Source organism: Aquila chrysaetos, chromosome 5 (genome assembly GCF_900496995.4).
Source record: "Aquila chrysaetos chrysaetos chromosome 5, bAquChr1.4, whole genome shotgun sequence".
NCBI classification, from domain to species: domain Eukaryota; kingdom Metazoa; phylum Chordata; class Aves; order Accipitriformes; family Accipitridae; genus Aquila; species Aquila chrysaetos.
In genome coordinates this window covers 2,048,901-2,064,991 of record NC_044008.1, presented here as the reverse complement: position 1 = coordinate 2,064,991, position 16,091 = coordinate 2,048,901, and the positions used below count along the sequence as shown (strand labels likewise).

Here is a 16,091-nt window from a genome sequence, read left to right as displayed (position 1 = left end):
GTCCTCCACAAACTCTGGTCCCCCAGCATCTATGGGGCAAAGCTTTCTGCAAACTGGCCATGCAGTAGCTAAGTGGCCAGTCAACACAAAAGCTGGCCAGTCAGCTCACTGGTTGGCCAATCAGCACATGGGTTGGCCAAATAGTCCTTCTACTCTTGAAATAATTAAAAAAAAACCCCACACTGCACTTTCATACTGAGCAAGACACCCCAATGTTACATAATTTTACACCCCAAAACAAGTCGTAGCCTATACAAGCTGTTGACCTACAGTTTATATGCGTTGACCTTTATTACCCATGATGGCCCTTTCCCAGAGCTTTGGGAAGAGTTTTAAGTCAAATCCGTTGATAGTGACCTCCATTTTTCCCCCGTGTAATCTGCTAAGGATAGAACAAATCCCCCAAATCCAGCTAAGCCTAGAACCAGACCCCAGCCATCACTGCCTTCCTCCTGCCCACCCCCAAGCACTCTCCTGTTGTCTGTTCTACATTGAAGACATCATCCGTCTGGCTTTAAACTCACTTTATACCAAGGCAGCATTTGGGATCTGGGCGGTTTCAGATCGATGGGGCGTCCTACAAGTTATTGAATCACAGCTGCAGCCGTCGCCAGCCGACAATCCCATTAAAGCCCGGGTCTGAGGCAGGAGGGCTCATAAATCGCTCTGCTAAATGATGAGTGCGGATAGGCGCTCTAAATGTTAACAGGATTCTGCAATCGGAGGGTTATTACTGCCAGATTACAATCGCTCCTGGCTTTTCAAAGCTCGCAGATTTACAAAACTCCGGCCTGACATTTATCTCCTGCAAACAACCACAAATACTTCCATTTTCTCTGACTAACACCCAACCTTTCTGACTGAGTTGTTTAACACCATTAAGAATTTTATTGCCGCCGGTTTCTCCCTCCCCTCCCCAATTGCTCTGTGACATTTATTAGGAGAACTTGTTAGCCAGAGGAAAGCCATGTAAGGCTCCAATGATATATATTTAAATGGTAGCTAATTTGTTTGCGTGCCCTCATTACGTGTGATTTCCATTTGCTTCCCCAGCGGCTCCCCGGGCACAGCAGATAACGGGTCCCTCTCAGCACAAGCGCCGAGAAGCCCACAGTCAATTACCAGGTGAAATGCACTGAATTAAGTGACATTTAAGGAAGTCACTTCCTGGGTGGGAAGTGCTTTTTGGCACTGGGATCAAGGGGACGTGGCGCTGGAAGAGTTACACATGCCGGCTAACAGAGGCTCAAAACTCCGTTTTGGACTTGGCTTAAAGCAGCTGCTTTTGCCCCAGAGCGTTGAGCTGGTGGTGAAAAAGCTGGGGGGTGTTTTCACCCAATCCAGTGTGGTCCAGCCCCACCAGCAAAATACAGTGAGAGTCCCCCAGGGAACACCCCGAATGCCACCACCCTTGCAAAGACCCCCTCCCAGGACCCAGGGGTTAATCACCCCCTTGCAAAGGTCGGAGAACACCATGGTGGGCACCACAGGGGCAGAGAGTGCCGTGGAGCAACAGGGAGCCTCACGCTCGTCCCGCTATAGAAATCCACTGCTGGATGCCCCCCCCTTGGTCCCTGCTGCCCGCTTTGCTCTGACAGCCCCATTGCTTCGCGGTAAGATGCTGACTGTGGGGCAGCGGGAGACCCTGGACCAGCCCCACGCGTTTGCCCAGGGTGGGAATCAGGGTGGCAGAGCGTGGCCTTTTCCCACCTGGGTCCAACACACGAGTGGGTGGGGGGGTGTTTCCCTGCAGCCCCCTGCCTGCAGCCGATGGATGAGGGCTCCTGCCAGCACTACACCCTGCTCTGGTATTACCACCCAGAGGCAAACGCCTGCCGGCCCTTCATCTTCGGGGGATGCCGAGGGAACAGCAACCGCTTCGAAACCAAGTGGAAATGCGAGCAGCGGTGCAAAACCTCAGCAGGTAAGGCAGCCCCTGAGCCCTCCAACACTCCTCTTCCTCCAACCAGGAGTGAGGTCAAAGCAGGAAAACCCATCCATGATGCACCCACCTCCATTGCCTTATGGTGCCCCACCAGGACCAAGCAAGAAGTTGGAGGGATGCCTCCAGTTTGCAAGGTCTCATTCCCCTCCCATTCCCAGCTCACTTTGGTCCCCCCCCAGCCCCTCCTAGGAGCTCCTGGACATCTCCTCCCTTGGGCCACATCCGCTTATGGAATGCAGGTGGACCTGTGGGTGACGAGGAGGGTCCCTGTGGGCACCAGCACTGGGTCCTGGTAGTTTGCACGCCTGGAGCTCGGTCACCTCATGCACTCTGAGGGCTGAGGTTTGCAGGAATTTGGGGGCTGGTGCCCTCTGAACCCTGAACTGGTCCATCCAAGCACCTCTCTGGGTTCTCCAGCCACCGAGGACTCCAGGCAGAACCTGAAGCTGGTAAAGCTGCCCTGATCTAGACCATGAGCAGTCCCAAACACCCCTGCATTGGGGTTACACCTCATCCAGGGTTTCAATGGGCAAAACTCACTCCTGGAAGCCCGTCTGGGCTCCTGTTGCCTGATCTAGGGTCTGTGGGGTCAGCCTGCGTGGTTCTTCCTCCTCTCCAGGCACGTGGTAGCTCACCACAGGGGAAATGGTCTCCTGCTGGCCCTGACAGTAATGCAAACCCTACTGCTGCCAAGCAGTGCACAAGCTGTGGCTGAAACGAGCCTTCCTAGAAAGATACTCTTCTCCCAGCCTTTCTTCTGCATGGAGACAACCCCTCCGGGCATCAGGAGAAATGCATTAGTTCTCAACAATACATTAAAAAAAAACCCTGGTGAGATTCATCCGCTCTGTCTTCAAAGGCATTTTTGAAAAGAGAAAGAAATTAAAGGCAGGGGTCTATGAATTTAGCTTCATTTCAGAGTTTTCAGGTGGTCTGTATTTTGTTGGTTGCGTTTTAGGCTGGCACCTGTCATGCATAAAATCAAGACCATCGCACAGTCTTTTGTAATCCGCTTGAATCTTACTGATATGCAATGGACTTTGCACAGCCTGGGCTTCCTATTCTGCGAGGAAGAAGGCAGTGCAAATATTCATTGCTCTAAGCCCAGTTTAGGACAGGCAAGGACATCCTGTAGAGCTGAAGTGGTCTTTGGGGAGAAGGAGCATGTATTGACTGGCCAGGAAGGGGGGATTTGCTGCCCTGGTGTTCCCCAGGGCTCAGTATTTGGGCCAGTTCTGTTTAATATTTTTATCAATGATCTGGACAAGGGGATTGAGTGCACCCTCAGTAAGTTTGCAGATGACGCCAAGTTGGGCGGGAGCATTGAGGGTAGGCTGGAGGGCAGGCAGGCTCTACAGAGGGATCTGGGCAGGCCGGATCGATGGCGCGAGGCCAGCTGTACGAGGTTCAACACGGCCGAGTGCCGGGTCCTGCGCTTGGGTCACAGCAACCCCGTGCAGCGCTACAGGCTCGGGGAAGAGCGGCTGGAAAGCTGCCCGGCGGAAAAGGACCTGGGGGTGCTGGTCGACGGCCGGCCGAACGTGAGCCGGCGGCGTGCCCAGGCGGCCAAGGCGGCCAACGGCATCCTGGCCCGTGTCAGAAATAGCGTGGCCGGCAGGAGCAGGGCAGGGATCGTCCCCCTGTGCTGGGCACTGGTGAGGCCGCACCTCGAGTCCCGTGTTCGGTTTTGGGCCCCTCGCGACAAGAAAGACCTTGAGGGGCTGGAGCGTGTCCAGAGAAGGGCAGCGAAGCCGGTGGAGGGTCTGGAGCACAAGTCTTGTGGGGAGCGGCTGAGGGAACTGGGGTTGTTTAGCCTGGAGAAAAGGAGGCTGAGGGGAGACCTCATCGCTCTCTGCAACTGCCTGAAAGGAGGTTGTAGCCAGGCGGGGGTCGGTCTCTGCTCCCACCTAACAAGCGCTAAGACGAGAGGAAACGGCCTCAAGTTGCACCAGGGGAGGTTTAGGTTGGATATTAGGAAAAATTTCTTCACTGAAAGGGTTGTTGAGCACTGGAACAGGCTGCCCAGGGAAGTGGGCAGTCACGCACTGCCCACTGGTGGTTGGGAAGTGGTTGAGTCACCATCCCTAGAGGTGTCTAAAAGACACGTAGATGTGGCACTTAAGGACATGGTTTAGTGGGACTTGGCTGTATTAGGTTTACAGTTGGACTTGATGATCTCAAAGGTCTTTTCCAACCTGAATGATTCTATGACCTGGCATAGACAATCCCATGGTGTCAGGGACTTCCTGAGCCACCGTGAGCATGGGAGGTCCAAGACGAAACCCAAGCTGCAGCCAAGCTCCAATGTCCCTTTTGTTTTCTCTTTCCTCACTTTCAAAAACCAGTCAGAAGGAGGTGATCAGCTGTAATTGCCTTTAAAGCAGAGGAACGGAGCTGCGAGAAGTGTCTCCAGGACACCTCAGACACTGGACAAGCAAGACAAACCATTTAACTTGAAGAGGCAAGGGATGTTTGAAAAAAGATGTTGGAAAAACTGTAATTATGAGCAGTAAATAAAGTGGTATGAGGAGAGGGAAACATCTGGTTGCTCAGGAAAGCAGAGATGTCCAGAGGCTCACGACTGCACCGCTTGCCCTGTGGGACTACTGTGCAAAACCAGCTGACACATACCCCTGAGTTTATTTTTGTAAAATAAAAGTGTGTTAATGCTGCCATGTTTAATTCTAGTTCATAATTCACCTGGAAGCAGTAACCCCTTGAGAAAGGCAGAGAGAAAGGTGGGAATTTCTATTTCCCCATGTCGGACCAGGTGAGCAGGCTGAGCCCCATCCCATGGCCTTTCAGCTTGACCCTAAACTCCCCATGGCCCTTAGCAAGTCCAACCTTCTCCTTCACTTGACCATTCCCTGGACAGGTGAAGACGAGCCATCCCAAATTGTACAGTAAGAAGAAAACAGGGTTCAAAACCAGACTTCTCCTTGCAAAATGCCACCCTCAGGTCCTCAAGGCTTTTGGAGCTGGTGCTTGGAGAGGTGTGGAAATCCTACAAGTGGGAGGCTAAGCCTCTGGGATTTGGTGGCCACATGGACCCAGCGGAGAGAGGTCCTATCCCATAGCATCTCCTGCAAGCACACGTCATGGGACAGCATGCCAGCCCCTGGGAAGGGTCACAGCAGCTCTGATGGCGCGGAAGTCTCTCCCGGCTTTTGAAATATTTTCAATTTGCCAAAGAAACAGCAAAAGCATTGCTGTTGTGTTGCAACCAGGTAGGAAACACGGTGTCTAGAAATGACACCTCTCAGATGTGGTGTGGGTGGGTTCACCATGGCATTGCTGCCCACGCTACTGGCTTGGCAGGGCTCTCCCCAACATTTTAGTGCTGGCATTTTGGTCTCCCAGTCCTTTGCCTGGGGAGCCCTGCTGTGCCCTGGTAATGTAAGCATCCACGGGTGCAAGCCGCGATTCCTCTCACCGTAACAGTTCCCCAATAGACATGCCTAAGACTTCTATAAACAGTCACTCTTCTGCCCCATATAGAAAAAAATATTTTCATTAAAGAATGTACATTGCATTGCACCTTCAAGGGTTGCACTGGGAATCGCCTTTCCTCCTCCAAATGCCCTTGGTGGGAACATAATGGCTAAATGAGGATTCATGGTAGAGTGGGATTGTAAGGGAGCTGTTTAGGTAATCAGTGGGTTTTATTTAAAGTTTTCTGCATAATTTGGTAAGGTTGAGCTCAGATTTCCCTGGTTTCAGGGTTGCCTCATTGCTACCAGTAGAATAAGTACAAAAAGGATTCCCCTTATGTCCCAGGCACAAGGAGGAACCAGCAGAGCTTTGGGAGATTATTATTCCCCCCACAGCTAAAATCATTTTTACTCAAAAAAAAAAAAAAAAATTGGTAAATGTTGGCAATGAGGCAAGTGCCATTTTCAGACTGACACTTCCAGCCTCTCCTCTTGAAATGATGTTCTGTATCAAAATGTGCTTTGACAAGAAAAACATTCAGGTACTGTATCATGGCAAGCAAAATATTCCCTTGGAAAAAAAACCCAAAATGTTCCCAGCTGAGCAAAACAGCAGGCGCAGCGTCACCCAAAGGAAAGCATTCATCTATTTCCAGGCCAAGCCACAGCATCAAGAAACAGGTGGGTTTTGGAGAAACACCCGACGTTTTCACACTTCCCTGGCATCACAGCGATGGGGGGCACTTTCCGAGGAAGGCTGCAGGATGCTGATGTCTGGAGAGCCCCGGCCAGGCTGCGGAGCTCGCAGGGTGCCCGGCTCTGCAGGTGTTGCAGCCTCTGGCCCTCAGCAGCCCAGGAGACGCGGAGTGGTTTGAACTTCAGCTCCTGCATCAGCCCAGGACAGTTGAGACCCTCCAGGGTTGCAAAGCATTTGCAGGCATCAGGAAAAAAAACCTTCATTCCTAAATTGCATTGATAAAAATAATCACTGCGCACAAGAAAAGAGAGACTTAATGGAGCGCACGACCCACACGTTCATTTGTCACCCTGGTATGAAAATTTTTATTTAGGTGGGACCTTGCCAAGGGGCACAAGTCGTTGAATTCCCGCAGTTATGCAGAGCAAACAGCATTTCAGAGCCTTAAAAGAGGGAAGGGGAAGGAACTTAGCTATATAAAGGGCTGGGGATGCTCTTCCAGAAAGGTTCACTCACATCAACTTGATTTGGGACATCTCTGCTTGCAAACCCCTGTGCCCCAAATGATCCTTCCTGATGCAAACCAGCCCACAGCTGGACCGGAGCAAAAATATCCATATGGGCAAAAGGGGACACACTGTAAACACAGTGCTAAGAAATGACCAATAGCCCAGTTAACACTTTAACAGTGTCATAGTTCTCACTGTTTAATTAATACAGAAAAAGCTCATTAATAATATTTATTATTATAAGAAAGAAAACCCTCCTAGCACCTCCCTTTTCTCTGGTGTGGTTCTCACCCTGCCAGCGTCCCTGCAGTGAAGGCACAAGTGGCTTCCAGCAGAAATATGGGGTTGTCATACTCAAGTGACACCCTGACCCAGGGTGTCAGGTCAGTTCAAAACCTATGGTGGTTTACTAGCAATGGCAAAAAAAAAAAAAAAAAAAAAATAATATATATATATATATATATATTTATGGAGCTGTAGTAACTTTGCACCAGCTCTATTCTGACCCAGTTCTGGATGTCCCCACAAAGCAGCCTCCCTGTCCTTGGCTCCTCTTGGGATGTCACCCAAGGTCTAGCATTTGGCCAGCCCTGACCAGGGCTCTGGGGTTTGGCCCAGCAAGGTAGGGAGGTTTTCCCAAGGAGAGGGATTTAAGAAGAAAGGCTTCAGGCTGGCCGTCAGAGGAAACACCAGACTGCTCATTACTGCCTCGTCCTACCAAGCCAGCCTGTGCGTGGCTACACCATCTCCGGTGGCACAGTGGTGCGTGGGGCGTATCTCCTCCCTGCAGACCTGCCGCTTGTGTGGATTTAGCGTGCAAATCACCTGATGTCCCCAGGACATGGCTCGGGGTCACCGGGTGGCCTGTCCTTATCCCACAGCTGGGCTGGCATCGCAGTGCCCTGCAGAGTGCACGCTCCCCTTGCCTCCCCAAACCCTCCCAGGACATCTCCTCTTGGGCATCTGCCCCCAAACCCTGCCTCTGCCCTCCCTGTGTGCTGCAATGTTGAGTTTCCACCAGCACAATGGAGATGCTCCCAGGAGCCTTTCTCCAATTCGGGATGCAACAGCATACCCTCCTGGGGACCGTTGCCACCGGCCAGCTCATTAATAACTCCAAGTGGCACTTATTTACCAAAACCAAGAAGAGAAAGCCTTCCTCCATCTTGTGGTTGCTCCTCCAGGGAGCCCAGCCCCACATTTCATTGACCCACTCCAGCTATCCACTGCACCAGGGCATTAGAGAAGAGGAGGTTGCATCGCTGCGGGCTGGTTAATCCCTTGGCAGGCATGTTAAGTTGACATCAAGTCATCCGAGGAGACAAGAAGCAATAGTAATTGCACAAAGAGCACTTTTATGGCTGTGAACCAGCAGCACAGTGAGGGTCTGGAGGCAGCTGTAGGTGAGCAAATGGACCTGGGGGACCTGAGACCTGCCTGAGAACATGAGGAATCTCCCTTTCTACCTCGTTATTCCCAGACACCAAACAAATGGGACAACACCTTCATTTTTCCTTTTAAGACCAGTGACATCACTTAAAATAGGACTTCACCACCCTATGTGCAGAATTTCTTGACAGCTTTTGGCTCCAAGGTTGGTGAGGAGTGCATGTGTCCCAAAGCTAAGTCTGGGGGAAAAATTTGGCTGCTTGGTTTCATGGTCAAGGTGTAGCCAAAGGAGAGGGGCAGAGTCTCTCAGCGGGGGTGATTTGGCTCAAGACCCTTCACCATAAACCGTGCTTATGGCACAGGCCAAAGCAGCAGCTTACCAGGGAGCCAGGTGACTTAATTCATATTTGCAAAGCAGCTGGAAGACTTGAGAAGTGAAAACCAATATTGTGGGCAAGTATATAAGATCAAGCTGTTCAGTCCTCTACTAGGTGTATTAAATGCAGCTTGAATTTCCCATCAGTGCTCTGGGAGCTGAGGCATAATGGGAAATTGATAACTTGATTTTTTTTTAATACATCTAGCCTTAAATGTTTACTATTGATTTGCCATCTGAACCGCTTTGGCAGGGCCAAAATATTACCGGAATGCATCCTCGGTGTTTCCTTGGAAATGTCATGTCACTCTAATTGAGTTTCTTGAAATTATTTGATTGCAGGGTGGGGGAGACTTTTAGGGCTGAATGATTTGCTGGCGAGCCGGCTGCTTTCCAGGCGCAGGGAGCTGGGGCTGCTCCAAACAGGGCGAAGCCAGAAGATTCCTGAACACACATTGGAGAAAGGCCTTAGAAAGCAAAGAACATCGCTACAAGCAGTCAGCCCTGAGCATGCAAAGAGCTGAGGCTTTAATGCACATAAAACCAGCTTCACAAATCCTTGTGGAGTTTGCGAAGTGGAGGGCAATTTTGGAGCACGAGTGACCCCATCACTTGTTTCGTACAGATCACGCGGTTCCAGAGCGGAGCCCGTGGGTCTGCATCTATGAATATACGTGCACCTATAGCTTGAGCACGCTCGGCCCCTTTGCAGGAGGGGGTTTCTTGTGCATCCAGCCAGCAAAGTCTTGCGAGGAGTTGCGGAGAGGAAAAACTCGCCTCATCGCGGCATCTGATGTCCGCGGGCAGTTCCTTAGCAACCCTGACAAAAGAAAATGGATCGCGAGAGATGAAGAGGCTGGGCCAGCGTAATTTAGTAATTTGATAATGATACAGTCCCTGAAATGGCCGCCAGTGCTGACAGCTGGGCCCCGAGCATCATCCAGCATCCTCTGGCTGCGCCCAGGAGATTGGAGCGGACAGGCTGTTTGGGAGGGAGCTGACAAAAGCCTCTGTCTTTGCTCCTGCCGGAGTTGAAAGCAACAAAAAAGTTCATCGCCATGTCACCAGCCTGAATTGCACTCAGCTAGGTTAATTAATTGCGCGTATTTTTAGAGCAGGAGTAATTTAGGCTCTGGAGATGCTGCGGAGGCAAATAGCCATGAGTTAATGCAGGGCTGGACCTGAGCATCAGCAAGTCCATCTTGCAAAAGCCTCCACCTCATCCTCTGTGCTCGGGCTCTATGGGATGTGGCGGAGGTTTGTGTGCTGTCTGCAGTCCTTTTGGGTGATATCAATCGCTTTTTGGAGCAATAGTAATCACTACATCACTGTATTGGTATAGAGCCTCTTGCCAGCATCGCTGGGAGGCTGCTGGTGAGCACTATCCCCTGCCCACTGCAAGGGTGGAATTGCAACCCAACAGCCACAGCACCCTTGAGGAGGAGGGAAAATGTTGAAAAAGCCTGAAAAACCTTCTGTGCCAGAAAGGCAGCTCTGCTCATCTGAGCCGGGACAAGCAGGAGCAAAAATGGGGATGAATTTGCCCCTGACATCATTGCTGTGTGGGTTAGGAGGAAAAGCAAGGAGAAACTCTCCACATCTGGGAGCCAGTGCTCCTGTGGGAGCTGCCTCAGGCTGTCCATCCTGCCCCATTTTGCACCCCAAACTTCCCTGGTAAATCCCATTGGATCCCTCAGGCTTTCTCTGGACGGCTCCTTGGCCATCCCTTAGCCCAGCACCCTGAGCCCCACCAGTGAGCCCTGCATCCCCCAGATGTGTCTCACCCTGCCCCTGAAACCACCCTAAGCACGTCCTCATGGATCATGAAGCCAAGGGGCCAACCCACGGCCATGATCCCAGTGGCAAAGAAATGCCGGAGGAGCGATATAACCCATCTGTAGAGAAGAAACCGTTGCATTTCTTGAGCAAAGTCTCTCCCACCCGCCTCATCCAGCTGCTGTAGCCTTACCAGTGGGAACAATCCCTGCTTATCAAGGCAGGAAAAAGGAGAAGCAGCTCTTTTTATACTTCACTCCATAGGGTATAAATAGGTTTTATGTGTTGACCTGCTGTCAGGATAAACGCCCCGAGGCCAGTGCCGCTCCTGCGTGTGGATCCAGGCTCCTGCTGCCTCCCTTTCCATTTTTTCTTGATTTTAGATGTTTCCTTCCAACCAGAGATGTGATGCCCACATAGCTGCAGGCACATACCATGTGTACAGTTAGGTGCAAATACCTCTTTGGAGAAGGGGTAGGAGGTGCAACAGAGAGATAGCAGAGAAAAACATTGTAGAAAACACTTGGGGAAGACAATTTGGAGGATGTAAGGTTATTTTTTTCGTCTCCATTGCTTTTTTCTTTTCTTCCTTTGGAGGGAAAACATCAAGAACTGAGCTTTATTTCATGCCTGAAGGCTGTCAGTGGTGAAGTTGGTCTTTGGGTTTGGCCCAAGCGATTCTTGGAGAAGAGTACGTAGCAATCTGCAAATTAGCCCCAGCACATTTTATCCCAAAGAGGTTTTCTGATATTACATTTGCATCAAAAGCTCCAAGCAGAGATAATTAATTGCCAGGAACATGAAACACTGAAGGTGGGGTGGGTAACTGCTCGTTACAGGCAGCCAAGTGCTTTGCGTACAACCAGGGCTGTAAATCCCCTGTGACCCTGCGGCAGCAGCAAGAGGCTCGGGGCCCAAAAAGATGAAAAAAAAGGCAAGAAAGGCAAAATAATTCAACCCCTGCAAAACTAACAAATTCCACGTCCCCAGCTCCTCTTCTCCCTCTGCTGAGGTCCCAGCTCGAAGTGACAGGGCTTTCCAACCCCCCCAGTGCCTGCTATACAGCCACCTTGGAGACATATGCAGGGTCTTGCTGCTGCTGAGCTGTTGGAAGGAGTGAAAATCACCCCCAGAATGGGGTTATGGGGACGAGAAACCCACCAAAAATCAGCCTCACGGGAGAGGAAGGGCCGTTCGCTGTAGGGTTACGGAGAGATGGGAGATGGGCAGTCTCGTATCACAGCGAGGTCCTCTTCCCTCTGCAGCCTTGAAAATGCAAACTGAGTTTAGAGATTATTAAAGAAGGGGCAAAGCAAACCAGAAAACTCTCTTATGCCCCTCTATGGACCTACAGCGCACCCGTGACCAACTCCTTTATGCAAGTCTGGTACTGGAAGCAGTAAACACGATCTCGCATCACATTGCCTTTGCTTCCCTGGGCCAGGCAAAACTTCTGTGCTGGTATTTGGGGCATGCTTTTTGCTTTCAAGGCTTCTGGTGTGATATGACCACAAGTCGCTGTGTCTTATTTTTCCCAGTAGTGGAATTGTTGTAGTGATGAAACTTTAATAAGATCCTCTTCAGCTGCCCACATTTGGGCTTTAAATGATGATTCACAGAAGGAAATTGAGCTCGGCAAGAGCGAGAGAGGCTGTGGAGAGGTGAGAAGGTGTCCTGCTCCTGAAAAGACAGATGCATGAGGGAGATGTGCGAGGATGCTCATGACAAAGCCTGCATTTTTCATAAGTTTGGTAATTTTGGGAGAAACCTTTGGGAGTTTGAGTCCCCTCTGCCACCATCCAGCTCCCATGGGTGCCCCGGGATGTTTGTAGTATGGCTGCCTCCGTCAGGGTCAGCCGGGGTAATTTTCATGCTGTGACATTTTCAGTTTTGCAGCAAAATCTCCTCTCTGATCCTCTGCGAAAGCAAAGACTGGAGCAGGGACCTGCAAGCCTCAGTAGCCAGCCAGCTAAAACAGTCTGGTTTGGTTTTAAAGCAGACTGATAGGGATGAATCAGGCAGTTCGACTTCTTTCATCTTTCTTTCTTAGGCGCTGCCTTCCCTTTCCCATTTTCCCCTAATAAAATCACAGTGAAGACTCCATGTCTGGCGTGCGGATTTGCCTCCTACAAGAACATTGTCCTGCACCGACCCTTCCCAACAGCAAAGCATTTTATGGTTAAATAAAACAGAAATACACCCTAGTATATGCTCAGGAGATGGAGATGGGTTTCACCACCTGGATCCAGTGGTGACCTGCTGAATGATGAGAAACACATTCACCTCCATGCTCCAGCTTCTCTCTCAGGTAGTTTTTGTCATCTGCAGGAAAAAAACAAATAGACTCAAATTTATATACATCATTCTGGCAGCAGGATTGACTTTTGAGGGGGACCCATGTGTATACACCATTCCTTCAAATGTAGTGTGTCTTTAGGGTTATTTTGATTGCTTTTCACCTTTGCAGCCACTGGGATAATCTGTCTCAAGCACGGCTGCCCAGGAAAGGAGTTTGTTAAGCACTGAGTGCCTCCCTGTCTTTCAGGCTGCCCTTGTGCCCTGGTCCCAAGATCCTTAAGCTCCACTGCCACCCAATTCAGTCAAGTGGGGTGAGGTTCAACCCCAATTATGTGAAGACAGACCCATGCCGAAGGTGGGTAGTTGTGTTTGTCACCCTCCCATGCAAGGCTGCAGCAGTAGCTGCAGACACCAAAGAGCCCTAGTGGGAGTTGACACCGACAAACACCCCCTCAAAGTCCTACAGGACCTCCTAGTATGTGGGTCAGCCCTTTCCCAATGTCCCCAAGTCACATCATTGCAGCCACCAACCAGGAAGGGCTGAATCCCTCCATCACACACCCTCTCCTCTCAACCCCAGGAAAGCTTCAGTAAGAGAAGACCACCACAAGGGATGGGATGGTTGTAAAAGCGGAGCAGCCATCACTTGTGTGGATGCAGCTAAATAGACCTTACCCTGTCCCAACCTATAGTCTTCATACAGTTTAATTCACTTGGATATGCACTGAAATAAGTTAAAGACCCCATCACCTCTGGGAGAAAGTGGGCTTTAGGAAGGCTTCATTAATCTATATTGACATCACGTCTTTCCCTAACGTATATTCCCTTTCCCAAGTACCTGAATCACAGGTACCCAGTGATTCTGGCAATAGCAGGGCTTTACTTGTGGCCTGACGACCTGAAACTCCTGGAGGTGATCAGGGACCCCAGGTCCTTGCGTCAGAGGGGTGCACCAGGCCTTGATTTCTGGGGTACCAGTTTTGCCCTGCCTTTGGGGCCAGGGGATGCCCAAATGCCAGAAACAATAACCTTTCCACATCTTTTATATTCCTTGGCTGATCTCTTGGCTGAGCAGGTGCCAATTGAGTCCAAAATGCCACCGGAGATATTGTCGGCAGTTCTCCTGGCCCTTTTAAATTGCTCCTCTACCCCAATGGGATTTGATGGCATGGCATGGGATGGAGACATCCCCCTCTGGTAGGCAGAGGAGGACCCACTTTCTGAGTGCCCACACATCTTTCATGCAATACCCATTAGGCAGGTTAGCACACAGAGCTCCCACCCCACACGTATTTAGGTGCTCAACCCCCTTCTTCTATCCCCAGACCAACAAAATCAGGGGAGGTGAATCCCTAACCAGCTCTGAAGCATGCAGAGCTATCAGTGGTCTGAGCTAAACAGAGCCCAAGGGTCTCCTGAGCGTTCTGCAAGGATCATAGCAAGTATCTGCAGCCCTCAGGGAGCAAAAGAATGCAAAACACATCTCTCCAAGGAGGCACGATAGGAGATAAATGCTGGTGAAGCCCTCACTGTCCACCCCAGACACAAAGCCTTCTTCCCTGGGTAGTCAAACCTGGGTTGAGTCAAACCTGGGTGGAACTTAGCACCACCCAAAGAATTGCGTATATGTTAAAAAGCTAGTTAAATAACTCCTGCTAAGCTTCAGGCCTTGCCCTGCGATGTCCCCTGGTCCACCACACTAATTAAGCTGCCGCGTAACGATGCTGACTCAAGCCCTTCTTACCCTGTGGAGGTTGAGGAAAGGCAGGACACAAGCCAAGAAAGGGGAAGACGAAGGTTGCTGAGAATCAGCACTCGCACATCTGCAACGAGCACAAGGGGAAATCTTTTTTAATGGACCTCCGCCGTGAGGGATGGGTAGGAAATAGCTCTCATCTATCACTGCTTCTTCACTGCAGAGCATGAGCTCAAGGGTTTCATCAGCTCCAGGGACCGTGCGGCCCTTAGAGAAAGCTCGTCCCACTGCAATAAATGAGCCCACGAGCATTTGCCAGAGGGAGAGGAGCGAGGACTGCGGGCCAGATGGTGATTTCCCTCATTCTTGATGGGAAGAAGTCCATCTAATGGAGTTTCCCACCGAGCTCTTTGCACTGAAGTCTGCAAGCAGGTTTGCTTGCCCAAAAATATGACCACAGGCTCCAAAGATTTGGATAACCAAACCACCTTCCAGGTCTCAGTGAAGGAGGGGAAAAGAAAACCTCAGTCCAGGAGATGAAAGCTTCAAATGAAAATGAAAGAGGAGTGAATTGCTGGAGCGGTGGATCCTGATGTGTCTCAGCCAACAGCTGGAGGTGATTAAGGGGAAAACACTCAGGACTGAAGCCAAAGGGGACCTCGGTGTTACCAGTCGCTGCCTCTCAGACAATGGCCAGCATCTTCAGGAGCTGGGTGAGAAGCTCAAAGATGCTTATCCAAGAATATCCACAGTCGTGGCTCCTTTTCTCCAAAGGAGCTGCTGTGACCATCGCTGGTGTGTGGTCCAAGAGAGAACATCTCCCCATCCTAACTTGGAGCCCATCCAGGGTCACTATTGGCTGCTGTTAACTTTTGTGGGGTTGCTCAGAGGATTTTCTCCACTTTTGGTAGGATTTGTCCCTTTCCAGGCATAACTGCACACCACCAGCCCTTTGCTAGAAGAAGGTGACAACGGCATTTCAAAGCAGGTTTCAGAGAGGAGCTCTGACAACCAAGCAGGGCTGAGTAGGGTCCTGGGGCCACCAGGAGCCCTCAGCCCAGCCGCAAATCTGCAGTCGCTGTTGGAAGGACCCTCCACGAGAGACCTGACTTCTTTGGGTGTCTCAGCCCCAGATCACATGGAGCAACCCCTGTTCCCAGCAGGGCAATCTCCATCCCCATCCTCTTTAGAGAACAAAGCACTTTTGCTTGCAAACCAGTGCCATGACGTATTGCAGGAGATCTCTTTCTGACCACACCAGGATCAGAGTCTTACTGGGACCCCAGACTGGGAGGGTTTCCTGCCTTGCTGCTGTCTCGGTGCAATCTGAGTAAGTTCTGCTGGACCGATCTCCATGGGTTTGGGGAGCTTGAGGGTTTTTTTTCGAGGCACACATTATCCCTACCTCCGTGCTGCACCTGGGACTGTGCTACCACGTCCTGGAGGAAGTTTTACAAAATTTCAATCTTCCACAGGTTTCGCTGCCTGCATGGGAGGACAAAAACCCCCAGAGACGGGAAACCAGGCAGAGGGCAGAGCAGTGTGAGTGGGGCAAGTCTGTCCTTGCTGTGGATGGGGGTTATGAGCACTGGCCCGGGGCAAAACCCTGCCAAGGTGCTGCACCAGCCCCACTCTTCGAATAGAAACACATTAATTGGGATAACACTGTTAATCAACACTGAAAACCCCAACAGGCATCCTTAGGGGGCATAAAAATCTTTGCATTTAAAATATCCTTGCACCAAGTGCCTGGCTACCTGGAGGAGCGGGGGAAAAGTGTGTCTGCGTGATCCTGCAAAGTCCCGGTGTTGGCAACAGCCCCATTTTCGGGTGACTCTCACCAGGCTGTCGGGTTCAGATGTCTTTTCCTCCCCCCCCCCTCCTTTTTTCCTTCTGAATGGGGAGAGGCACCACAGCCCCATGACGTTGCCAGCTCCCTCTGATTTCATTTTAATGAAATCATGCCCAAATGAA

At 50.8% G+C, this 16,091-nt stretch overlaps 1 protein-coding gene across 1 annotated transcript in view; it reads left to right on the top strand.

Moving 5' to 3' along the window:
* Positions 1-12,194, top strand: part of LOC115342224 (collagen alpha-1(VII) chain-like) — a 141,690-nt gene extending 129,496 nt beyond the window's left edge. Inside the window, exons 88-90 of the mRNA XM_041123929.1 lie at positions 1,054-1,125; positions 1,754-1,924; positions 12,012-12,194. Of these exons, the coding sequence (XP_040979863.1) occupies positions 1,054-1,125; positions 1,754-1,924; positions 12,012-12,127 (359 nt within the window). The 3' untranslated portion in view covers positions 12,128-12,194. The remainder of the gene's footprint in view (positions 1-1,053; positions 1,126-1,753; positions 1,925-12,011) is intronic.
* Positions 12,195-16,091: the final 3,897 nt, after the last annotated feature.